Source organism: Dipodomys merriami, unplaced genomic scaffold (assembly GCF_024711535.1).
Source record: "Dipodomys merriami isolate MVZ:Mamm:240054 unplaced genomic scaffold, mDipMer1.0.p SCAF_8, whole genome shotgun sequence".
NCBI classification, from domain to species: Eukaryota; Metazoa; Chordata; class Mammalia; order Rodentia; family Heteromyidae; genus Dipodomys; species Dipodomys merriami.
Genome location: NW_027206401.1, coordinates 42,645,271 through 42,673,013, shown reverse-complemented (window position 1 = coordinate 42,673,013; position 27,743 = coordinate 42,645,271). Strand labels below are relative to the sequence as shown.

Below are 27,743 nucleotides of genomic sequence, written 5' to 3'. Positions count from 1 at the left end.
AGAAACATCTGTACAGTCAGTTGACTTTGACTCCCTGTTACTATGTAACCAAAACAAAATACAGAATTCTCTTGGCTTCGGAGGCTGATGTAAGACAGAAACCCTTCGCTGTAACCTTTACGACAAAACTTTTTATTCTTCCTTCCTGCCTTAAACTCTTTCAACCCCAAAGTGATTTTCAATGCATTGGCTAATTTAACATGTCACCTTTAATAGTATTGTTGCGCTTCCAAGGAAAGACCCATTACAAAGCAAACCCAAAGAGGACAAAGGTTTTCATTTTAAAAACTTGGGAAACAATGGACTGAAATTTAAAGCAACCTCACACTAAAAAACAAAAAAAAATGAGTGAAAAAAAGCAGAACGACTTTCTTCTTGTTAGGACATCTCAGATGAGTCTTAGAACATAATTTAGGAGCCAGAGGTGGATCATCTCACTTTGGGGAAAGTAATAAGACCCCAAAGTGACTTAAGCCCTTGTTCCAGCTAGTATTAGGACTCACAGAGGAAAGGTAGGCCCCCCCCTCAAGACCCCGCCCCCAGCGGGCCACGCCCCCAACGGGCCACGCCCAGCCCGACTCTTTTGGTCCCGCCCCGCAGGCCCCGCCCCCAGGCTTCCGGAACGCCCTGCGCGAGTCTCTCGGGAGGCGGGGCTGCCGGAGCCGCGAGAAGGACCTGTGGGGCTTCACGGTCCTCCCACGAAAGAGCCGGGTCCGCCCAGTCCCTGCTCGTGGCCGACCTCCGACCCCCGACCCCCGACCTCCGCGCTCGGTGAGTAGCTTCAGGGTTACGGACCTGTGGAGGTGTTTGCAGCGGGACCCGCCCGCGCCTGCGCGCTGGCTTGTCAGGCAGTCTGCTTGTCCGGGCCTCACGCGCGCCCTTTGACCCCACAGTCCCGGCGGACGCGGGAGCCGCGGAGCGGAGCCTGGGCTCCCTCCCCCCCCCCCCCCCCCCCCCCCCCCCCCCGCTGCTGCACTTGCGCTCCTGCTTTTGTCTGGTTCGGATTTAGTGCTTGTTTTCTGCCTGATCCCGCCCCACTTCCCCTGGGCCGCAGCCTCAGAGCCGACCTCCTGTCGCCTCACTTTCCCGCTGTTCCTTGAGCAGGGACAGATAGAAGCGTGTGGGGCGCCTTGTCTTCGAACCCCGAGGTTGAGTCCCGCAGTAGAGGCCGAGGGGCCTGGGTGCCCAGGTAGGTTGCCCTTGACTGCCCCTGCGGGCTTCTGGACCAATGGGGGGGAGGGGCGGGGTTAAGAGGTCACCCAACCTATCCCATCCCACCCTGAACCCCAGTCCCACGTTACCCCCACCCTACCCATCCCATCCATCCCTCACCCCACCCAACTCCGTCCTACCTCTACCCCCATAGGGTCATCTCTCCACTAGTGGCCATCCATCCACCAGTCCAAGCTCAGTTTTGTACACTTCAGCTAAGACTCCCAGTCCAGCAGAGGAGGACAAGTATTTTTACCCTTTTCTGAAGAAACCACTCCAAATATAGGCAGTTACAACACAATAACCGTTTGTTGAGGCAAGATCCTGCTGTTAAATGTTAAGGGAAAATGAAAATGTTGTAGTAATTAGGACAAGGGAGGATAGGGTTTATTTATGTGACTTTAAAAAGACAAATGGAGCAGGTAGCTGGTGTCTCAAGCCTGTCATCCTAGCTACTCAAAAGGCTTAGCTTTTGAAGATCAAGATTCAAAGCCAGGGGGGAAGGAAAGTGCATGAAACTCTTATCTCCAGTTAAACACCAAAAAGCCAGAGGTGGAACTAGCCATGTATCAAGTGTTAGCATGAGCAAAACATCTCCAGGACAGCATACCCAGGCCTTGAGTTTAAACCCTAGAATGAACACACACACACACACACACACACACACACACACACACACACACACACACACACACACACACACACACACACACACACACACACACACACACACACACACACACACACACACACACACACACACGGCTGTAAAATTCAAGATAATCTAGGTATTGGTGATCATAACTCTGGCTGTTAGTAGGTCACTTTATGACAATACATTGCTCTTGTTGAGCTATTCCTAACCTCTGAGAAAAGGGTAGAATGCTGGGAAATTTTTTTTCCATTCACTATCCATAACACATTTCCAAAGGTGTTATTCCCCTGAATAGTGAGTGCATGAACACAAAATCAATGAAATAAGGTTTCATAAGTTAAATGTGGGCTACAAGGCCTAGAGGAGGTAACGTTGACCATTGCTGAGGTGGAAACATGATTGGAGTCTCAGCAGCTTTCATCCAGGTCACAGAACTTCACTGTGTTATGTTGTCTGAACTTCATTTCTCTAATGTCTTGTAGGAAGGCAGAATAGGATGGAGGCTCAAAATGGAGAGCCTGATTTACTCTGCTATGGCTAGTTTCTTCACCTCTCCATTGGCTGTTTTATGTTATTTATCAGCCCAAGCATTGAAAAAGTAACTGCTCAGTTTCATCACCTGTAAAGTGGCCTAAAAAAGGTTTTTTTCTTTTTTTTGTTTTTGAATTTTAAAGTGGAATTTTTAAGTGGTGCCTGACTGAACTTCTGGATATGTTTATAGTGAAACGGACTTAGACCTGTACAGAAACTGATTCTGAAAGTCCCAGATGTCTTTTCCTATATTTATCCCTTGTGACTTACTTCAGAGTAAAGTTAGAAGAAAACTATCAAAAAGGCAGTAGCATATAATTTAATTGATAATAATTTTAAAATGAGGACTTTTTATGACTTTCTAAGTTCCATGATAGCAGAAAAGAACTGCTTAAATAACTGACATCACATTATACTGGATCTCTTAGCTGCCCAGATATAATAATTTCTGACTAAAATTTGTTATACTTCCATTTGTTAGGTTTCTTTTTCTCTTTTCTTTCCTTTTCTTCCCCTTTTTCTTCTTCACTTTCCTCCCCTTGTATTTACTTTTCAATGAAATCATTACACTTTCTGACATTATTTTCAAGATTAGTTAAGTATGGTGGAACATATCTATAGTCCCAGACCTCCAGAGGTTAATAGGAGGATGATGAGTTTGAAGCCAGCGTGGGCTATGTAGTGAGACCTTGCCCTAACCTACACCCCACACTAAACCAATACTTTAATAACTTCTGGAATCAGTAATTTTTTTTTCATTTTCTATGAGTCTTCAGTATTCATATTATCATTCATTTCCTTAAAATACTGATACTAGACAGAGTTTTCTTTTAAATTCCTTCTGGTTTTTTGAAGTCAAAAATAAATATTGCTAGCATTTTCTCAACCAGAGGTAGCTATTAATGTTTTAAGTGTATTTCTTCCTTTTATGTGTATGATTAAGGTAGTACAAGTCATATATCCACATATGTTATCAAAATTCTTAAGAGTATATATTTTTGGTTTTCTCAGTAATTTGGGATTTTCAAGATAAAAAATTATAGAGGCATATAACCTCATGTTTTTCTCATATTCATAAATGTCAGTATTACAATAGCTAAGACAATGTAAATGCTGTATAAGTAGTTTTTATACTGCATTGTATTGAAAATGACAAGAAAAGAAACTATACATAGTTATAGTACAGAAATGTCTTTTTCTTTTCAGATACTGTCCATCTGTAGTTGGTTGAGTCATAGACACATGACTCAGAGATAGAAACTTCCCATTATATATAGTTTTGAGTGAATACACATGTATGTGTATTTACATGCATGTGTATATATGTTTGCATATTTCTTGTTTAATAGATTGTTCATGAGTAGGTAAGATTAATTTTTTATTAGAATACCACAGCAGTGATTCTGTCATTCTCATTGAATACTCCATAGAGAATCATTATCATTTTGATCATTTGCTTAAGATCATGGATTCTCTATTAACTTGTATTTCCCTTTGCAATTAAATATAGCCTGAAGGAATGTTTTGCTAGTATGTAGATACACTGTTGTTTCTCATCAAACTTATACTGGTTTCCTGAGTATATTGATGATTCCTGCTTTAGATTTATTATTTTATATTTAGGCTGTTATGTGATTATAACTAAATACCTGAAACTAAGTAATTCATAAAGGACCCAAATTATATTCTCACAATCATCTATTCTATGAAGTACAGAATTGGCTCTGGTAGCAGCCACTGTTTGGTGAGGTCTTCTCTCTGCTTCCAGATTCCCTTAGGAAATAGCAGAAGAGAACAAACCTAGTTTGTCAAACTCCTTATTTCGGCAGACCTAACCATCTCCCTTTGGGGTCTCTATTTTAACACTGTTGACTAAGATAATAAATGTCTAACATGAATTTAGGGACACACAGTCAGACTGTAGCATCTGGTTGTTGCCCCAAATCTAACTTACGATATTTCTTCTATTTTCATATGTACATAAAAAGCCTGATTCTATTTTATTTTCAAATTACATTAAAACCTTTAACTATCCCTTTTGTGATGTCATTATTTAGCTTTAAAAATTAAATTAAAATTTTAAATTAAAAAATTAAATTTAAAAATTGACATTAAGAGAAGGGGTGGGTTGAAGGGGAGTGAGAATATTGACGGGATAAAACTGATCCAGATGCAAAAACTGCTTTTATAAGTGGTACCTCCTTTGTACAACTATATAAAGATAATAAAAAATAAAAAGACAATCCATTTTATGAAAGCACTTTTATGTATTCGTGTGTATTTCCTTTTATTAGCTATTATTTATAAAGTTTAGATTTAGAAAATTTCAGTCTATATATATTCCTCTACTGTGTTGAGGAGTAACTGTTGGTCATGCCTATAAACCTAGCTACTCAGAAGGCTGAGTTCTGAGGATCAAGATTTGAAGACAGACAGGGCAGATAAATCAGAAAGATTATTATCTCCAGTTAATCACCAAATTATTGGAAGTAGAGGAGCACAAGATCTGTAGGTAAGACCCAGTATCAGTATCAAACACAGGTTTATATTCCTTTGCCATGTCTATTCTTATGATCCAAAATATATCTCATTTTTTAAAGTAAAATTCCCAAAAGTTTATATTTAGCTAGATATAATTAATAGTCACATGATGATTTTACAAATCACTACTGCCATTTGATAGATGTGTTTGACTAATCATGTCATATGTTCTGTGTGTATATGTATATATTTTGTTACTTTGTAATGTAATGACTAAAGTTTTGTTTCCCCTTATATCAGAAAATACTAGTTGCTAATGATTTTTTTTTCTCAAAAGTTGCAGCAAAACATTTACTACTTCAGAGGTTAAAGCATGTCATCATGGCAAAATTCCGGAGAAGGACTTGTATCATTTTGTCACTTTTTATTCTATTTATCTTCTCTCTGATGATGGGTTTAAAGACATTGAGGCCAAACACAACTGCCTTTGGAGCACCTTTTGGACTTGACCTGCTTCCTGACCTTCATCAACGAAGTATTCATTTGGGAAAAAATTTTGATATACAAAGAAGTGAAAGAACCAATAATGAACCAAACATCAAGAATTTAAAAACGGTTGAAACCACTATGAAACCTTCCAAAGCCTCTGAACTTAACACAGAAGAATTACCACCACTAAATTACTTCTTACATGTATTTTATTATAGTTGGTATGGAAATCCACAATTTGATGGTAAATACATACATTGGAATCATCCAGTCTTGGAGCATTGGGACCCTAGAATTGCCAAGAATTACCCACAAGGGAGACACAATCCTCCAGATGACATTGGTGCTAGCTTTTATCCTGAGCTGGGAAGTTACAGCTCCCGTGATCCCTCTGTCATAGAAACTCACATGAGACAAATGCACGCAGCTTCAATTGGTAATTAGTTTATTTTCATTATATTCATGTGCATGTATGTGAATAAAAATACTGCATTGGGCTATTCAATTACTAATTAATGTTCAAACTATTGTTAATTATATTGCTAAACTTATAGCTCCAAATTAAAACATACATATAGATTTTACAAATCAAGGTAATATCTTTTAACACCTTTAAAATACGCTGTTTAATTTCCTAAATTTTCAAATGTATCTTGGTATTTCTTACTTATTTTTAATTTCATTCATCCAATTTATGACTTTATATCATATAAGCTCTTCCAGAAATACTACATCCTAATCAAGAAATAAAATAATTTACAGTCTAAAATGTTTCATCATGATTGCTTTATTCATCTGTAGCTGCTACTCCCTCTCAGGAAGGCTGTGAATCTCATTTCTATTACTTTAGAGGTATTGTGACTGTTATTTCACAAAAATAGACACCATTTTTTTATGTTGTTTATTTTGTTTAGCACAATATTTTGAACTTCACCAATGTGGTTAACGATGTAATCGTTTTTATTCTGGAATAGTCTTCTGCTTTTGTTAGATATATTTTCACAGTAGTGGATCGTAACATACTTCCCAACCCTGATTTACATAGGTGATAAGTGTTCTAGTCAAAAATTACTACAAGAAACTGGACTGTGGGGTTAGATATGTGGAATTTACACTTGATACAGTGACTAAAACTGAAATACAGTCATCCTAACAAAGAACTCTTCTAGGTTTCCTTTTCTGAGCAAAGGTTAAGATTGAGATGGTTAGTATTAAGAGAATCAGGATAATTTGGAAGTTATTAGTAGGACTTGGGGGATGTTTTGTATATTTGCTGTCTTGTAGGTAGATATTTCTACTCACATGTGTTTTACCCTGGCAAATGTGTTTAGTTTAATGACCAACAGAATTTTTTAAGATTATTTGTGTGTCAAATGCCAATCATGAATTAGAGTATAAGGATGGAAGAGGAAAAGTAAAAACAATAAATGAAATTCTAGCAAACTATTGTAATGCTTTGATTTCCATTTTAGAAAAAAAAACATACATAGTAGACAGAATTTGTAGGGATGGACAAAGTGTGAGGGAAAAACAATAAGTCTGTTTACAAAAGGAACTAACGTATCAATCAGTAGTCTATATAATGGAGTTTTTATCTCATACTTTGGATATCCTTCAAATAAAAATAGTTTAATAGATAATAAAGGTGCAGAATAGAGGTTAGCTTGATCTTAAGTCATTGAGAAGTGAGAACTGATGAGGTCCATCGTAATAGCCTATACATATTATTTCCTCTTCATTTTGCCCCAGTAATTCTTTATTCTTTAACTTTTTGGCTTTAAGATATTTCTTATTCTCTATGATTTATTTAATAATCATCATTGTTTTGAAAGGTAATGTTGGTTTACTATTATGCCATCCATTTTAGAAATACTCCACTGTCATTAAAATCACAGATCTTGTTCTGTTTTAATTTCATGGAAGAATGCTTTGTTTGTTTTCATGTTTCATGCCATAACCTTTCTGTCGAGTGCTATTCTTTTAATTTTTTTCCCGCCATTTCTTTTATGGACCACTATTGTCAAAAATTGCATTGATAGGAAAAATGACTAAGAGGCAACTCTAAAGTTTGATCAATTTTCTTCTGTCATTTTTATTCTTATCAATCTTGTCAAGATTATGACTCCCTGTTTGGCTAAATACAGCTTTCCTGAAAGTCTAGTATAGCATTTTAAATTCTTTCCTACATTTTTTTAATTTTCATTTTCAATGGATAGAAGACAAAGACATCTAATTTTGTGTTTAATGCAAGTCTGGTCTTGTTCTGTAGGTGAAAATGCTTTATACTTTGCACTGTAAATAAATGTAAATTTAAAACTAAGGCTTAGTTCTCTGAAACTTTCTTGCCCTGTACTTGCTAATTCATAAATATTTCTCTTTAAGTATCATTACTCTTTTCTCTCCATACTGAGAAGTCTGCTGATTAAGACTGGTTAAAGAAATTGGTTATGATTAAGAAATTGATGATGAAGAAGTCTGTTGATTAAGAAATGTTTCTAATGGTGTGTCTCATTTCTTCAAATTAGTTGGTCATTAGACTATCTCCAGTTAATAATTTTTCTGTGCAAACTGTTATTTTTAAAGCTTATTTTGGAATTTATCAATACTAACATGAAAGGTGCTATAGAAAAGAACTGCAATTATTTCACTTTTTTCAAATTTTCTTTTAAAAGATAGTCTGTATTAGTTCAGTCTTTATAGAATCTTTATAATTATTCCAAAGCAATTATGCACAGTAATAAGAAAAGAGCTATCAATTAAGACATGGAGAAACTACAATGAAAATTACTAAGTGAATGAAGTCAGTAGGGGAAAGCTACATGCTCATACCAGTTATATAGCACTCTGGAAAAGTCAAACTTTGACAGATGGTAAAGTACCAGTTATTGCCTGGGGTCAAGAGTAATGGAAAAATAATGAGGTGAAATATAAAGTGTTTACAATAAAACTAATAGGTCTAATGCTGTAGAAGTTGGCAAATGAAACTTTGTACACATTTGTTGAAGTGTATACTTACAATATTAAAGATGAATCCTAAGATAACTAAGTAAATGCTAATGTAAACTGTCTTTAGTTAATAAAAATGTATTAGTATCTATTCATCAGTTATAACAAATATTGTTATATATACAAGAGCTTTAATGTCTGAGCTGTTTTTCTGTAATCCTAAAGCTTATTCTAAATTCAAGTACAGTATATTATATGAAAAAGATTAATTCTTATAGAATAGTAATCAAGCACCCTTATATAGTTTGATGAAAGTAATAAGCTCTTGTATATTTTTCTATTTTATGAACTCATTGTTAAGCACTTTGTCTTTTTGTAGAATACCTGCAGTTGTTTTTGCTCATATTTCTCTTCTCTCTCCCTCTCCCTACCCCCTCCTAGGTGTATTAGCCCTCTCTTGGTACCCGCCTGATTCAAAAGATGAGAATGGAGAACCTACTGATATGTTGGTACCAACTATATTGGACAGAGCTCATAAATATAATCTGAAGGTACTAAATTTATTATCACGCTATATGTAGTTTAAACGCTTTCAGATAAGGGAAAGAACTAATTTTTTTTCATTTTTTTATTGTAAAATGTACAGGGGTTATAGTTACATGAATAAGGTAATGAGTACATTTCCTATCAAGCATTGTTACCCCCTCCTTTATTTTTGCCCTACTATCCCTTCCCTGGCCACCTCCCCAACTTATCCCCTGTCCCCCAGAGGTTGTAAGTTTGGTTTTCAACATAATGTCTTGTACATCTCATTGTTGCAATGGGTCAACCTGTATCCTTGTTTCAGCATTTTGTTATTTCCCTTTCCCTCCCCAAATTAGAAACATGTATATACAAGATGCAGGACAATGGAATCAAATACAGTGACAACAAGGGTTATACCATAGGAGAAGAACATTACAAAAGAAACAAAAAAAAAAATCACATAGTCCATTAAAAGCAACAGCAACAAAGAAAAAAACAATTGTTTCCCTATCTTGGGGTTCATTTTGCTTAGCATCATCTTATATGGTCATATGTATATAACTTTTGACTTTTTCTGCTTGTCTGATAAGATTATCCTAGATGTATACTAGTTATTGTAAATAAGGGAAACCATGGGACCTATGTTTCCATGGGTCTGTTACTTCACTTAATATAACTTTTTCGAAGTCTTTCCATTTCCTAATAAATGGGGTGGTGTCATTCTTTCTGATGGAGGCATAGACTTCTATTATATATACATATGTGTGTGTGTGTGAGTGTGTGTGTGTGTGTGTGTGTGTGTGTGTGTGTGTGTGTGTGTGTGTATACATCATATTTTCTTGATCCATTTATCTACTGAGGGGCATCTGCGTTAGTTCTATATCTTAGCTATGGTGAATAATGCTGTGCTAAACATACCTGTGCTGGTAGCTTTAGTATGCCCTTGTTTGTGATCATTTGGGTAAATGCTCAGAAGTGGGATTGCTGGGTCATAGGGGAGCTCTACGTGTAGTCTTTTGAGGATCCTCATATTGCTTTCCAGAGTGGTTGAACAAATTTATACTCCTACCACCAATGCAGTAGTGTTCCCTTTTCATCCCTGCCAGCATCTGTTATTAAATTTCTTGATTATAGCCATTCTCACTGGGGTGAGATGGAATCTCAATGTTTTGAATTGCATTTCTTTTGAAAGCCATCCTCTTCAGTAAACGGTGCTGGCAAAATTGGTTAAACAACTGTAGAAAACTAAAGCTAGATCCTTATATATCACCCTGCATCAGAATCAACTCTAAATGGATCAAAGATCTCAAAATAAAATCAGATACCCTGAAAACATTACAGGAAAGAATAGGAGAAACTCTAGGGCTCCTAGGTACAGGCCGAAGTTTTCTTAATAGAGATCCAGAAACATAACAAATCAAAGAAAGGTTGGACAAATTGATTGCATGAAACTGCAGAGCTTCTGCATGGCACAGGGCATAGTAAGATCAATAGAAAGCCCACAGATTGGGAGAAGATCTTCTCTGGCCCTAGAACAGACAAGGGCCTCATTTCTAAAATATCCTTATAACTTGAAAAATTAAATCCCCCAACAACAAATCCTCAAAGAAGCAACCACCCCTTAATAAGTGGCCTAAAGACTTAAAGAGAGAGTTCTATGAAGAGGAAATAAGAATGGCCAATAGACACATGAAGAAATGCTCAACTTCTCTAGCCATAAAGGAATACTTTTTGAAGTGATCATTTTCATTAAAAATTTGTTAAGTATGAAATTAATGAGAATATTTTTAAATATCACTGCTTCATAAAGAAAATTCATATAATTTGAGGTCAAGACTTGTCCAAATTATCAAATTTTCAAGCTCCTTTACAATTTTTCTGTTTATACTATTGTATTTATTGCTTAATTTAGCAAGAAGAAAGGATTGATGGGTTCTTTTGTGTAGGCAGTGCAAACACTTGTGAATATTTATTTCTAAACATCTTAAATGCGAAATGTCTCCTAAATAGTGCTGCTATACCATATATCTTCCAGCTCTTTTAAAGTGTCTGGAAAGTAAACTGCTATATATTTTTTGAAAAATTCTGATTTCCATTTAAACCTTGATATACATTCACATACCAGTTTACATTTAGAAAGTAGGTTGAAGACTAAAGAAAATTGTAAGATCAGATATTAATGAGGAGTAAGTTTTCTCCAGTGATAAGACTTCCTTTTTTTTCTAAAATTAATCATATTAACAAATAGGAATGATAGTTGAAGAGATTTAAATGATGTTGCGGGAAAAAATTTTTTATGGGAAAATAAGAAAATAAGCTTTGTTTTCAAAATTCAAGGACCTTCAAAATTTTGGTTATATGTAGCTAGTAGCATTAATCTTAATTTATAAAATTTATATTTACAGAGTATGTTTTAGGAGCACTTTTTGCCTATCAATCTGTAAGTAAACATGTTGGGTGGTATGCAAGTGTTTACAAATGTATGAACTGATATATTGTAGATTCTATGGAGAACTCTTTTTTTTTTTTTTTTGTCGGTCGTGGGGCTTGAACTCTGGGCCTGGGCGTTGTCCCTCAGCTCTTCAGCTCAAGGCGAGCACTCTACCACTTGAGCTACAGCGCCACTTCCGGTTTTCTGGTGGTTTATTGGAGATAGGAATCTCACGGTCTTTCTTGCCCGGGCTGGCTTTGAACCGCGATCCTCAGATCTCAGCCTCCTGAGTAGCTGGGATTACAGGCGTGAGCCACCAGCGCCCAGCTTCTAGGGAGAACTCTTAATTTCTTAGAAAGTCAAAGTCAAGACCCAATAAAATAAGCACAGGAAATAGATACTTGCAAATGAGGGGTTGGGTCCAAGGGAAGAGGGATAAATGAAAAAAAAAAAATCTAGACAAAAATTGTTTAAACTTTAAAATATTAAAAACAAGCCAGGCACAAAAACAGACCCGAAGACCAATGGAACAGAATAGAAGATCCAGAAATAAATCCACAGGTCTACAGCCAGCTGATATTCAACAAAGGAGCCAAAGACATACAATGGAAGAAACACAGCCTCTTCAACCGCTGGTGCTGGGAAAACTGGGTGGCCACATGCAGAAAACTAAAAGTGGACGCCAGCCTATCACCATGCACCAACATCAACTCAAAATGGATTAAAGACCTTAACATTAAACCTGAATCTCTGAAACTACTGCAGGACAGAGTAGGAGAAACACTTGAACTAATAGGCACAGGAAGGAACTTCCTGAACAGAGTCCCAGGGTCACAACAAGTTGGAGAGAGACTTGACAAATGGGACTACCTTAAAATAAAAAGCTTCTGCACAGCTAAATCTATCGCAACCAAGCTAGAAAGACAACCAACTAATTGGGAAAAAATATTTACCAGCAATATATCACACAAGGCGTTAAAATCCTGTATATACAGGGAACTCAAGAAACTAATCCCTCCCAAACCTAACAAACCAATTACTAAATGGGCAAGGGAACTAAAGAGGGACTTCTCAAATGAAGAAATAAAAATGGCAAAGAAACACATGAGGAAATGTTCATCATCCCTGGTGGTGAAGGAAATGCAAATAAAGACAACCCTGAGATACCACCTTACCCCAGTCAGAATGTCCCACATCCACAAATCAGCCAACAACAAATGCTGGAGGGGATGTGGAGAAAGAGGAACCCTATTACACTGCTGGTGGGAATGTACACTTATACAACCACTTTGGAAAGCAGTCTGGAGGGTCCTTAGAAAGCTAAAGATTGACCTCCCTTACGACCCAGTCATACCACTTCTAGGCATCTACCCTGAACAACAGGAACCAATATACAAGGACACGTGCACCTCCATGTTTATTGCAGCACTATTCACAATAGCTAGGATGGAAACAACCCAGATGCCCCACCACAGATGAATGGATCCAAAAATTGTGGTATCTATACACAATGGAGTATTATGCAGCCATTAGAAATGACAAAATAATGGCATTTGCAGGGAAATAGATGGAGCTAGAAGGAATCATGTTGAGCGAGGTAAGCCAAGAGCGAAGAGACAAACGGTACATGGTCTACCTGATAAGTGGATGCTATATCCAAAATGTTAGGTGATACGACAAAACCAACAGGACTTAAGAAACAAAGAACTCCCACTCATCTGGTGGAACCACTACTAAATATCCCCATGCTGCTGATCACATGTATGGTGTATAACATGTGTACACTGCTATATGTTATAGACTGTGATAGACAATTTGCTCCAGGAAAGTTAGAATGAACTTGTGAATTTAAATGAGCATCATTATTCCACAATACTGTGAAATTCCAGAAATTATGTAATCACTTAATCACAATAAAAAAAAAAAAGGAACCTCAGGGAAGGTTTCGAGGGAAGGGATGGTAGGGAGAAAACAATGGACGGGGTAACAATGTTCAAGAGGAAGTGTACTCATTACCTCATTCATGTAACTGTAACCCTCTGTATAGCATCTTTACAATAAATTTAAAAAAATTTTAAAAAAAGCCAGGTACTAATGGCTCATTCCTGTAATCCTAGCTACTCAGGAGCCAGCCCAATCAGGAAAGACTGTCAGTCTCTTTTTTCCAATTAAAGAAAATGCTGAAAGTGGTCCCGTGGCCACTTATAAGCAAAAGGCACTTAGGGATAGCACTCAGGCCCATAATTCGAGCCTCAGTTCAGCAAAAAATAATAATAATAATAATAATTAAAAACAGCATGCTTTAAAGAAAATCAAAACTGAAATTAAGCATGATATAAAACTAGCACTGATTATTACATTATCACTATCAGTGAGATGTGAATTATAAATTACAATAAAGGACTAATAAGGATAAAATAAAAAGAAAATTAAGCAGGCTGTGATGCAACGCGTGTGTAATCTGAGCTACATGATACACTGAGGCTGGAGGATTGCATGTTTGAAACCAACTTGGTGAAAAGATTTAATTAGGAAAGATTTAATTAAGAAGACACAATACATTCAAAATTAGTGGCTTTGTAAAGTGTATTATCTACTGATGTCCAACAAAACACATTCAAAAGTTGGTATCTTCAAACAAATATTTGTTATGTCATAAAGTTTCTAACTATTAAGAATTTTGGGCCCAAAGAAACATAGGTCCCAGGGTTTTCTTTATTTTCAATAACTAGTACATGTGTAGGATAAGCAGAAAAGGCCAAAAGCTATGTACATGTGACCATATGCGATAATGTTAAGCGAAATGAACCCCAAGATAGGGATACAAATACCTTTTTTCTTCCTTGCTATTGTTTCTAATGTATTTATAATGTACTATGGGATTTTTTTGTTTTGTTTTGTATGTTCCTTCCCTTGGTATAACCCCTGTTTTCACTATATTTGATGTTGATGCCCTGCATCTTGTATATACACTTCTCTAATTCAGGGAGGGGAAGGGAAGAAGAAAATGCTTAAATAAGGATACACGTTGACCTATTGCAAAATGAGATGTACAAAACATTATTTTGAAAATGAACTTTACAACTTCATCTGCGGGGGACGTGGGTGGTGCCTGTTGGAGGTGGGGGGGGGGTATTGGTAAAGGTGGGAGGGAAGGGATGGTGGGGGAAAAAACGAAGGAGGAGGCAAAAGTGTTCCATAGGAAATACACTCATTACCTTGCTCATGTAACTGTAACCTCTGTACATTATTTTTACAATAAAAAACATACAAAAACAAAAAGAATCTTGGGAGCAGCAAACAAAGAATCTGAAAGTGTCTTAGCTAGGAGTGTGGTTTCAGGTCTCAGGAGGGCTCCTGCTGTTGCTGTAGTCTACTGCGACTGGAGGATCCACTTATAAGCTTTCTCATGTAGGTGGCAAGCTTCAGTACTTTATAGCTCTTGGAATAGGAGTTTAAGTGCTTAAACACAAGGAACTCACAATTCCTGAGACTCCTTAGGACATGGAAGCTTGCTGTAGTCATAAACTGATGTGAGAAAAAACACCAATGATTTACTTGTAGAATTGATATATTATCAGATCTCTCTCATTGTATTAAGTGTCTACAGATAAATAAACCCTGGAGCAGTGCATAAGGGAACTCTATATAGGCTAGGAGTCTCAGGAGATGATAGGGATCAGTAGGCCTCTCATAGAGATAAAGCCACAGAAAAGTTCCTGATATATTTTATAATGATAATGCAATCTTTATTCAGAGCTCAACAATGATAACATAAGGAAGAGATTTCAAACAGACCTCACAAATGAAAATAAATTCAAATTTCTAAAGACACTTGGATAAGAAATGCGTATTAGCAATGGTCTGAGAATGATCCCAAGAGTATAAAATCTAAATTCAAATTGTGGTCAAACCTGGCTCACATGCTATAAAGATGGGAACAATATCATTTTGACTAAAAATACAGAAAAATATTCAAAATAAGATTATTGTTCTTTGCAAATACCTGCAGAGCTCATAAAATCCATTATCTGAAAATTATTACAACTAATGAGTTCAGAAGGGCAACCAAATATACTCAACTCACTTGGATTCCTAAATTACAGAAAAGCATTGATACAAGTACACTAAAAATGACATAACATCAATAGATACAGAAGGAAATCTTTGGCATTATAGTGACATAAATGGAATATGAATTTGATAGGAAGATTGAGAATTGCGGCAAGGCCATTTGATCAAAATGTATGCATACATGTAAATAACACAATGAAACCCATTTGTACATTTAATTTAACAAAGAGTGAGGCATTTATATTTATTTAATATAAAAACTTGGTGTATTAGTCCTAGTTAAAAATTTCAATGAGATTTTAAATACAAAATTTGATAGGCTAAGTTGGAATAAAGTAAGGCTTCTTAAAAAAATGTTTGCTAATGGAGAAAAAAACTAGTCTTTCTAGAAAACAAAATATGCTATGAAATGGCAGAAATTAAAATAATATGTCATTAATTTAGTATGGAGAAAGAAATCAATGAAACATAATGCGTAGTCCAGTTTCCATATACTTCCTGTGGAAATTCAATGCAGTTCAAGAAACAGCTTTAAAAGGAAAGATTATTCATGAGGTTTTTTTTTCTTCTTGATACTCTTCTTCCTCTTGGCATTGTTTATTCTGTGTCCTATGCAATCATATTTCATATCTATGCCTTACCCTCTTACTGATGGTTTTACATCTATACCACCAGGCATGCCCTGAAGTTTAATCTTGTTTGTTTGTATTTTTGGTAGTACTAGGGACTGAACTCAGCCTCTAGCTTGTAAGGCAGGCATGTTACCTCTTGAACCACACCTCTAGCCCCTTTCATTAATGCCTTTCTTCTTTTTGTTGTTGTTGTTGTAAAAGAGATGCCCTTTTGGGGGGCAGAGCAATTTATGAATGCAGTATGTCTTGATCAGTGTCACCCCTTTCAGCATTCCAGCCATCCCTCTCCCACCCACTGCTTTCCTCACTCTTCTTAATTTTGTAGGATATACATTAGAGTCTTGACTGAATTTTCTCCCTCTTCTCATCTTTATTTGTCCATCCCTTTCTCTTGACCCCACCCCCACCTCTTTTTACTTGATCGGTGTTTTATTTTGCTGAACTTCAGTTTTGTCTTTTTAAGGAATTACACTATTTGAGTTTTTTGAGGCAGTCTCGCTTTATGCCTGGGCTGGCCTGGGTTTCTATTCTACTTGTGCTTGGCCTAGTCATTGAGGATAACAGGAGTACACTACCAGCTATTCCACTTCCCTAGAGGTTGGATAATTGGAATTTTTATGCCTAGGTTGGCCTATAACCATAGTACCCTGATCTCCATTTCCCAAATAGGCATATTGAGCCAGTTCACCTGGCAAATTTGTTCTTGTTTAATGTAGTGTCTTGCCAAATTAAAAACTCTGAATTAGAGTGCCTTTTAATAGTGATCATTTACTTTGAGTTCTCACACTGCTATCACTTTAAAAATAGGTAGGTCTTTCATTTGTCCTGTAACTTCTTCTAGTTTATGTATCCTATTAGAGAGAGGTCTGGTGTGTCTAATATTGAAAGGAACTCTGTAAAAGGGCACATAAGGGCTGAGAATGGAGCTCAGTGATACAGCACTTGCCTAACATGTACAAGGCCCTGGGTTCTGTCCTCAGCATAACAAAGTGGAAAGCAAGAAAGAGCAGAAAAAGATAATCACTTGAAATAATTCATTTCAAACTTGAAACATAAGAACTGCAGTTTTGTCTACATTTTATTTTCTAACTCGTTTTAATTTTTCTTTTAAAATGAATTCATAATTAAATAGTTAATACTATTCTATACAGTTACTTCCTATTTCTACTTTACAATCATGCCATTTTGTGGGGGGAAGATGGTACTTAGATTTGAATTCAAAATCATGTGCTTGCTAAGCATACCACTGGAACAGTTTAGTTTATTTTTCAAATATGATTTCACCTTCCCTTTTTGTCCAGGTCTGGCCTTAGATCTTGATTCTCCTCTATCTGCTTCTTGTGTAGGTGAGGTTGCAAATGTGTACCATCACACTCAGACTGATAGCATTTTGCTAACTTATTTTTTTCCCATGCTGGCTACAAACTCTGATCTTCCCATCTCCCTTGCCCTTGTATCTAGGATGACAGTCATGAGCTACCACTTCTAGCCCATAATCATTAAATTAAAATAAAATTTAAATAGATCAAACCCAGGACAGTACACATGCTAGACAAGGGTTCTACTACTGAATTATATCTCCAGTTCAAATGAAAACTTAATCCAAATCTTACATTAGCTGCTTGCAAGAGCTTTTACCTGCTATGTCCCTTCAGTGAGTTTTCATTTACATTTGAAATTTGTAAATAGGCAAATTTCAAGGTTCTGGTGCCAGGACTGAGAGTGGATAAGTGATTGATTTATTTTCCACAAAATAGCTCTAAGGGCCACTCTGCTGTCCAAGCTTTGCAATAATGCTCTGAGATGGGAGTAAAGAAACTGGCTATTGGGTGATTTTAAAAGGTAACCTACTGAGAGCTCTGTGTAGAAAGTGTGTGGGGCAGATATCACCAACTAGCTATGTGTGTAATTGTTGCCCCCACATTCCATCTCTCTGTGCTTTAGATTTTATATCTACTGATCTGAAAACTTAGAACTTGAAAAATTAATAATCTCCAAAAATTTTGAGTAGTATTTTGTCCTGGTCTCTTGTGAAGAACTCTCTATAATACAGAAAAGTATATCTTCTGTAAGCTTTTTCAGTTTTTCACTAGTGAATGACTGAGGCCATGTACCTTTATACAGAAGAAAGGTTTGTTTGGCTCATTGTTCCGCTGGACCTGGCCAATGGTGTTGGCTTCCTCTAGTCTCTGGTAAAGGCGTAGTGGCATACAGTATCAGGGTGGTAGGACCAGATATGTAAGAGAGCTCACTTCACCAGACCATAAGCTAGCAAGAAGGGGAGCAGCCAGGCCTGCTTCTCTCCAATTAGAACTTAGGAAGAGGTATGAGAAACACCTTAACCAAAGAGGGTACTCAGCAAAACCTAGTCACCTCCCAATAAGTCCCAGCTTTCACAGGTTCCCCACCACACCAAGGATCAAGCTCCCAGCATATGAACAAATCAGATCTAGACCAGGAATGTGACCAGGGCTTATTCCAAGCTCAATAGCTCTGGAATCTTACATTAATTAGTTCTTTTTCTTGACTTGGCCACTCATCTGTAAAATCATAAACTATATTATTATTTTTGTTACTCGATTCCTGTGATTTCTATTGTGATATTATTGTAAAACTGGTAAAAAGTTAAATACGTAATAACTCATAGTCTCAATAAGAACAGAATGCTTTGCTTGCTTATATGTGAAAGTAATAATATGTTTAATTTGTAATAACACTAGAATCGCTTTGATTTCTAAAGCAATAAGAGAAAGTTAATGTTGCTTTGAGTTCTGTGCTGATAGATTGGGACTACATGACTGACCATATCTACAACTCAAAGTCCACTGTGTTCAGTGGCATCTCTTTTTCTTGCCGATCTTCAAAGCAAGGAAATATTCTGCCCTTTCACCCTAGTTTGCAGAATATTCATTTGCTTAATTACTCTACTCCTCCCAATGCCCTTTAATTTTTCCAAAGTTATTTTACTTATATTCTAATGGTTGCATTCTTTAATTTGACTTTAAGACTTCTTAATGTGCTTCTTATTTCTTGGTTAGGATTGCTTTAGCTGTTCACTTTCTATTTTTTGAGGAGAAAAATGTTTTCCACTGCTTGAATTCTTTTCTTTTTATTTAGAAACAGTTCCTAGGACATAGATTTGTCTTACATTTAAGCTTTTGTTATAGCTCATTAAGTTGGATTACATAATGTCTTAAATTACATTCGTCACTAAATCCTTTGTAAATGCAATTTTGATTTTTCACTTCAACAATCATTTTAGTTTAGCACCTTTTAAATTACAAACAGGCAAGAATAACAAAAAGTATTTGAAGGTTTCGTTACTTTCTTTGTATATCACTTAGAGACCATTATAATTTTGATGTGTAAATGAACAGCACTAATATCTAAATTGTGATTTTCCCAAAAGGGTTTCAATGCTGTCCACCCTTGCAGGTATACCTACTAGAGCATGTCTGTATTGCTTGTAACTGTCACTAGTTTGCTTTTTCAGAGAGTATAAAAATTAAAACTGGTCCCTTCCACTCATGGTGCCCTCCACCCCAGACATCACAGAGATGCTTGCTGCATTCTGTCACTGTTTAGGCAAGGTTCCTGTTCCCTCCTGGAAAGAGTGGGAGTCCTTCCTTCCCTGGCCCCTTGATACCGGGTTTTTGCCTAATGACCTGTTTAAGTTAGAGATGTTAGGAAGCTTGTATGCTTGTATGGGACTTGTTGTCCCAGTTCCTTTCCGTGAGCAGAGTAATGCTTCATTCCTTCTGGGGACCAGAGTGACAAAAATGTGTAGCTGACTTTTACCTAATCTACAACCAGGGCCACAGGGAGTAAATATACAAACTTGAGTTCTCAAAATCCAGCCTGTCCTTGGAATCCTCAGAAATTAGGATATTGTTTGCTCTGCAACATCGTTGCATCACATCCTGACTACCCATCTAATAAGAACTGCCAATTCTTTTTTTTTTGCTCAGGAATGCAAGGGAGAACCAACTCAGGTGCTGGTGGTAATCTTACATTTTATTAAATTATGTATTTATTTATTTTAATTAAGTTTTTTATTGTGAAAATACTGTACAGAGGGGTTACAGTTACATGAGCAAGGTGATGAGGACATCTCTTATCCAGCATTGTTGCCTCCTCCTTTGTTTTTCCCCTACCATCCCTTCCCTCCCACCTCCTCAGCTACACCACCCCCCCACCTAAATTGTAAAGTTTTTCTTTATTTTAATTGTGAAAATACTGTACAGAGGGGTTACAATTACATAAGCAAGATAATGAGTACGTTTCTTATCGAGTGTTGTTGCCTCCTCCTTTGTTTCCCCTTCCCATCCCTTCCCATCTCCCCACCCCCAACGCCAAGGTTGTAAAGTTTGTTTTTCAACATAATGTCTTGGACATCTCATTGTTGCAGTGGGTCAATCTGCATCCCTATTTAAGCAGTTTTTTTTCCCCTTCCCCTCCCCAAATTATACCAACATCAAATACAGTGAAAACGGGTTATACCGTGGGGGAAGGACATACAAAGCAGCAAAAAAATCACATGGTGCCTTATAAATACATTAGAAACAATAGCAAGAAAGAAAAAACCACTTGTGTCCCTATCTTGGGGTTCATTTCCCTTAACATCATCTTATCTGACCTTTTCTGCGTGTACCAGACATATACTAGTTATTGCCAATAAGAGAAACCATGGGACCTATGTTTCTTTGGGCCTGGCTTACTTCACTTAATATTTTTTCCAGTAGTGTTTCTTTCTGCTTTATGCATGGATCATGTTTTTGCCACTTTTGTAAGCATTTATTATTTATTTGCATAAACTGCACTGGTGTTTTTATATATGCTTTGGATACCTATACATATTTCATATGATTCTTTTTTAAGTGATTATTCAGCTCTCTTTGAAGCATAGTGAACTGTCCATGGACTCTCCCTTTTTCATTTTTTCCTTTTCAATAATGTAATTTTGTGTTGGGTGTTTGAAAACCAACACATAAGAGTCATGGAATAGAAGACAGCAAAATGAATGCACATAGTTACAGGAAGCTAATTTTGACCAAGGTGCCAAAAATCAGGATGGATGGAGAAAGGACAATCTGTCCCCAAAATGACTTTGGGAAACTGCATCTCTACATGTACAATACTGTAACTAGATTCCTTTCTCTCACTCTATACAAAAGTCAATTGAAAAATGAACCTAAAATCAGACAGAAGCTTTGAAGCTACTGCAGAAAAATATATTGAAAATATTTGAACATATAGTCATGTAGTTGAACTCTAGTTGTTCAGGAAACAAGAGCAATTTGACAAATGTTGCTGGGCATGGTACCTCATGCCTGTAATCCCAGCTACTTTGGAGATAGAGATAGAAAGATTACAGTGTGTGATCAGCCTTTGTATAGAATATTTATGCATAAGATTTCCTTTTATAAGGAATAATATCATAAAGGGTAGCAATACATGGTGGTTAGACATTTGAGTTGTAGGTTCATTTTGCCTCAAATACACTGGGCAAATTACTGAACCTATCTTAACCCGTAATTGTTTTATTTAGAAACTAGAAATTCTAATAGTAATTATACCATGCAACTAGGCAGATTGTTAGTACACATAAAGTGTTTAACACAATATTTAGCAGATAAAACAACTACTAAATATTATTACCAATAATTCTGTGGTAACATTTAATAAACATCTACTTTAGATTTAGGTTGTTGAATATGTTGCTTTATTAAATATATGGAATGTACTTTCAGCTTTACTTTTACTTCATAGTTTTTTCTCTAATTTTTTTTCTATGTTTCAGGTCACTTTTCACATAGAACCATATAGCAATCGAGATGATCAAAATATGTATGAAAATATTAAATACATTATAGACAAGTGAGTATATTCCCCAGTGTTAACAATGAACTGTTATATGATCCTACCATAATTACTGTTACCTATAGAGTACTTGTAAATTTGAGAGATTTGAATATAGTTTGTAATCATATTTTAATAAAATTGAAGTATTTTCATATAAAATCACATTTTCAGAAATATTTCTGAAAGTCCTTGCAATTCCGTTTCTATGTGAAGAATGAGTTCTGTTTTGACTGTTTTGTATGTTTATAAGGTAGCTTATGATTTCTGCATGTTGATTTTTTTGCTTAAGCTGTCTTTGAACTATTATTCTCTATACCTCTCCCTCTTGAGCACCTAGATTAACAAATGTGAGCCACTGGCACTTGGCTCAATGTCAGTATTTTAAACTGACATTTTGAAAAACCTTAATGCACATAGAATTTCGACTTTTTCAGATTGTGAAATTCTAACTGCTTTTATAGCAGTGACCAATATCTTTTCATTTATATCTAATATGATTTTAAATTTAAATAATCTGTCCATTTAGTTTCATTCTTAAAAGCATTTTACTTTAAGTCTTTAGACTTATTTAACAGGCAGTTGTTTCTTTGAGGATTTGTTGTTTGGGGATTTAATTTTTTGAGTTCCAGGTATATTTGAGATATAAGACCCTTGTCTATTGTATGGCTAGTGAAGATCTTCTAATCTGTGGGCTTTCTGTTGATCTTGCTAGCTATGTCCTTTATCATGCAGAAACTCTGCAATTTCATGCAATCCCATTTGTCCAAACTTTCTTTGATTTGTTATGTTTCTGGGTTTCTATTAAAAGAAAATTTCATCCTGTACCAAGGAGACCTAGGGTTTCTCCTATTCCATCCTTATAATGTTTTCAGAGTATCTGCTTTGACTCTGAGGTCTTTGATCCATTTGGAGTTGATTCTGGTGCAGGGGGATATATAAGAATCTAGCTTTAGTTTTCTACAAGTGATTAACCAATTTTGCCAGCACCATTTACTAAAGAGGCTGTCTTTCTTCCATTCTATTTTTTCAGTTCCTTTATAGAAGATTAGATGGCTATAGGTTTGTGGGTTCATTTCTGGGTTTTCAATTCTATTCCATTGGTCCTGAGGTCTGTTCTTGTGCCAGTACCAAGCTGTTTTGATTACTATGCGTTTATAGTAGAGTTTGAATTTTGGTATTGATATTCCTCCAGCAGTGTTCTTTCCGTTGAGGAGTGTTTTTGCTATTCGGGGTCTTTTATTGTTCCATATGAATTTTTGGATCGCCTCTTCTATTTCCTTGAAGAATGAGGTTGGAATATCGATAGGTATTGCATTAAATTTGTAGATAGACATTATGTCGAAAAATTAACTTTACAACTTTTAGCCTGGGGGGGGAGTGGGGTAGGCGGGGTGGGGCGGGATGGGGGGGATTGGGGGAACGGGGGATGGAGAGGGGGGATGAGAAGGGATGGTAAGAGGAAACAAAGGAGGCAACAACAATACTTGAAAAGAAATGTACTCATTACCTTGCTCATGTAATTGTAACCCCTCCGTACGGTATTTTCAAAATAAAAATAAATAAATTAATTAATTTTTAAAAAAGCATTTTACTGATAATAATCTATGATGGGTACCAAACTCTTATAATTAAACTTGTCAGCAACAAAGGAACATTTTTACTGGTAAGAGAAAGCAGCTTATGTAGTCATATGGAAAATAATGGGCCTTTTATGATGCTAGTCACTATTTGTAAACCTTAGGATGAAATAAGTAATCTTGTTTCATAATGTGTCTACTAACTCATTTGTAATGTGTAAAATGAAAAATGAATTTTAATTGTTACATGTATATAACAAGCCTCCAAAAGAAGAAGAAAAGTATGTTTAAACTATGCCAATTATCTTTATTTTTAATAAATAAATAGTTTAAAGTAGTTGTTTCATTTCACTCTTATGTTTGTGTATTCTAGATATGGAAACCATCCAGCTTTTTACAGATACAAGACAAGGACCGGGAATGTTCTTCCTATGTTCTATATCTATGATTCCTATATCACAAAGCCTGAAAAATGGGCCAATCTCTTAACCATGACAGGATCTCAGAGTATTCGCAATTCTCCTTATGATGGATTGTTCATTGCACTTTTAGTAGAAGAAAAGCACAAGAACGATATTCTTCAAGGTGGCTTTGATGGAATTTACACATATTTTGCCACAAATGGCTTTACTTATGGCTCCTCACATCAGAACTGGGCTAACCTAAAATCCTTTTGTGATAAACATAACTTACTCTTCATCCCAAGTGTTGGTCCGGGATACATAGACACCAGCATACGTCCATGGAACACACAGAACACCCGGAACAGGATCAATGGGAAGTATTATGAAGTTGCCCTGAGCGCTGCACTTCAGACCCAGCCTAGCTTAATTTCGATTACTTCTTTTAACGAGTGGCACGAAGGAACTCAGATCGAAAAAGCTGTTCCTAAAAGAACCAGTAATACAGTGTACCTAGATTATCGGCCCCACAAGCCCAGTCTTTATCTGGAACTAACTCGTAAGTGGTCTGAAAGGTATAGTAAGGAGAGAAGAACCTATTCATTAGATCATCAGACTCCTGTGTCATAAAGCATTGACTATATTTCATATTAAAAATCACCTAAATGTCAATAAATGTCATTTGCTTGGTGTTGTGGAGAAAACAGTCAACATGATTATGCACTTATTATCTTTAATGAACTTTTCTTTTTGCTTCTTTAAAAATAATATTATAATTTCTACACTGAGCAGAGAAACTGTGAGAGAGAAGTTGGGAAATCCTGCTGGCATGATTTCCAGTATTTCTGACTTGATAGCAATTTTCATTTCATAATAGAGAAACTACGTTTTACTTTTCAAAAGCAGCACAAATTCCTAATTTTTTTCTGAGCCCCAGGAAATAAGACTCTTGTATAGTTGGTAGGTCTCATGAAGTTACAAAAAAAAAAAGGGCTGGAAAGATGGCTCAGTGGTAGAGTGCTTGCCTTGCATGCATGAGGCCCTGGGTTCGATTCCTCAACACCACATAAGCAGAAAAGGCCAGAAGTGGCACTGTGGCTCAAGTCGTAAAGCACTAGCCTTGAGCTAAAGAGGAACAGCGCCCAGGCCCAGAGATCAGGCTCCATGAATGACCAGAAAAAAAAAAAAAAAAACACCTAAAATATTGTATATGTTTCATTTCTTTTTTCAATAATTCAGTCAAAGCTGTATGTTTAGTGTTTGGATTCTGCATAACTCTCCTCTAGTGATTAGATTCTTAATGTATTCACCTATTGTCAATTTTGTTGTGAACCTAGAACTTTTTAATAGTTCATTCATTGTATTATGTATCACAAGCCTACTGTGAAGCATATTGTATTGGGAGAGGGTACTTCCTGCACAGCAGCATCTGCATGGGTGTTTGCTGAGTTTGGGTTACCTGTAGTATTTTAAGTCTTTTGAATGCTTACTATTTCTACTTTGCTATGTTAAACTCCAAATTTTATAAACTGTAGAGTTTGCTTCTCAATTGTGAAAACAGTTGTTTAATAAGTTATTATGAGCCGGGCGCCAGTGGTTCATGCCTGTAATCCTAGCTACTCAAGAGGCCGAGATCTGAGGACCATGGTTCAAAGCCAGCCCGGGCAGGAAAGTCTGTGAGACTCTTATCTCCAATAAACCACTAGAAAACCGGAAGTGCCACTATGGCTTAAGCTGTGGAGAGCTCGCCTTGAGCTGAGGAGCACTGGGACAGCATGCAGGCCCAGAGTTCAAGCCCCACAACCAACCAACCAAAAAAAAAATTATTATGAAGATATTATCAAAACCTATTAGCTAAAAAAGTAAAATGGTAAATTATTACCATTGGATTATCTTTTATTACTTTAAGGATTTTTTATTTAACCAAAAACACTAGAAAAATTAGTATTTCAGATACTAGAGATTTAGGAAAATTATTTTATACTTAGAGTAATTGCAGAGAAAGAATACTTTTAAACTCTGCATAGTCTGAAAATGCATAGTCTATGCCCATCTGAAAATGTCATGGTATCAGGTTGAAATATTTGTGATAGCTTTTATATTATGACAAATTGATCACTTTTATGCTAAAAAAAATCCCTTTAAAAACAAAAAATAATAAAATACACTGTTACTGTACTTTATTTGTAATTACAGTAAAAAGTCTAATTTATATTACTTAACATAAGTATTCTTTTTTCTTTTTTTTTTTTGATGGTACTAGAGTTCGAGCCCAGGGTCTTGAGCTTGCTAGACAGTTGCTCTACCACTTGAGCCATTTCCCAGCCCCAATTTCTTAGGTATTCTATCAAAAGAAACAATAGGGTAGTAACCAAAAGATACATATAAACCTTTTATATAGAAGACCTTTGGTCATAAAGTAGCATTGGAATTTATCATAAACTAGCTCATTAGCTGAAAATTTATTTTTACACAGTTGTTTGAGTAAAATAATCATCATTTTGAAAGAAGCATTACTATTAAACTTATTTATAACTTTAAAAATTACTAACTCTCAGAGAATGGGAATCATAACCATAGTAACAATCTGATTATTTCATGAAGGAAATTATAAGAATAAACCACTATAATGATATCTTGATATAACCAATAAGCATGCAATATAACCTGTGGATTTTTTCCTTATTCCTAGTTTGCCACTGTTATTTTAAATGATGCTATCAGCATGTTCATCTTAATAGCCTTTTTAAGACACTCTTAAATTTTTTGGAGAAATAATTATTAAAGAGAAATTTCTTTATTTTTTATGTTTATATATATGAAACTACCATGACAAAAAATGATTTTTATGAAATAGCTCTGAGAAAAGGGAAAGTGTGTACAAACAAGGCCAACTGTCTCTCACCAAGGCCAATACCACTTTCCGTCCTGTTCTCACACCACAGCCATAGATATTCTCAGCACATTACCCAGTCTGTCACTTGGAGTCACTCACATTGTTACATAAGAAACAATAGATCCTGTCTTCATGAGAAAAGAGGAATTTTCCAAACAAATGATTGGAAAATGTTTTCATAGCAATAGATCCATTTCTTTTCTCCTTTTTGAAAAGCTATCATCAATCACCCTTCTGTATCCATCAGTTTCATTCTACAGATTTAACTAGCTATGGATTGAAAGCACTTTCAGAAAAAAAATTGCATCTGTACTAAATATTAGTAGACTTCTCATTACTCTGAATAATACAGTGTAGAAACTATTAACATAGCACTTACAATATATTGTGTATCATAAATAATCTGTAGATTATTTAAAGTCTACCAGGGGATCTGTGTAGTGTATCTGCAAATAGTATATACTACTTTGTATTAATATAGTATATACTACTTTGTATTAAGGAATTGAACATTTATTATCTACTGAGAGTCATGGACCAATCCTCCATGGATACCAAAGGGTGACTAGGAATTACTTCTATTTGTGGTTTTTGTTTTGTTTTGTTTTTAATACTAAAAGGATGACTAGAAATTACTTCTATTTGTGGTTTTAGTTTTGTTTTGTTTTTAATACTAAAAGCTTATGTTTAAAAAAAATTACAAGTTTAAAAGGAAATACCAACTTCTTATTTTAAAATTCTTGCTAAATTCAAAGAGTAACTTAAAATGCAAAATGGTATAATATATGCAACATATGGATTTTAGTGGGTTCTTTTTAAGTTATTTTTATGGCTTATCACTCTATTGTTTGGTTTGTATAGAGAGAGACCAAATTTTGTTCCTCTTGAGGAACAATGTGGTTCAAAGACTGCTATTACAAATGTGAACCTGTGTTGTAGCTTAACATTTTTGTTTGAAGACTGTAATTTGAAAAATAACTATTTTGTTATATAAAATTAATTTTCATTTAATAAAAATACATGAAAACATA

General features: G+C 35.8%; 1 protein-coding gene across 3 annotated transcripts; it reads left to right on the top strand.

Moving 5' to 3' along the window:
• The first annotated feature begins 654 nt into the window (after positions 1-654).
• On the top strand, positions 655-27,743 carry Manea (mannosidase endo-alpha). 3 transcript variants are annotated; one of them, XM_070011026.1, is made up of 5 exons: positions 655-771; positions 5,217-5,804; positions 8,756-8,865; positions 21,777-21,853; positions 23,789-27,743. In XM_070011026.1, the coding sequence occupies exons 2-5, from the start codon at positions 5,261-5,263 to the stop codon at positions 24,444-24,446; spliced, it is 1,389 nt and encodes a 462-aa protein (XP_069867127.1). In that variant the 5' UTR covers positions 655-771; positions 5,217-5,260; the 3' UTR covers positions 24,447-27,743. The 3 variants fall into 3 exon arrangements, with proteins under 3 accessions (XP_069867127.1, XP_069867130.1, XP_069867128.1); XM_070011027.1 differs by lacking the exon at positions 655-771 and adding an exon at positions 1,005-1,189; XM_070011029.1 differs by lacking the exon at positions 21,777-21,853 and having other exon boundaries at positions 23,789-23,948.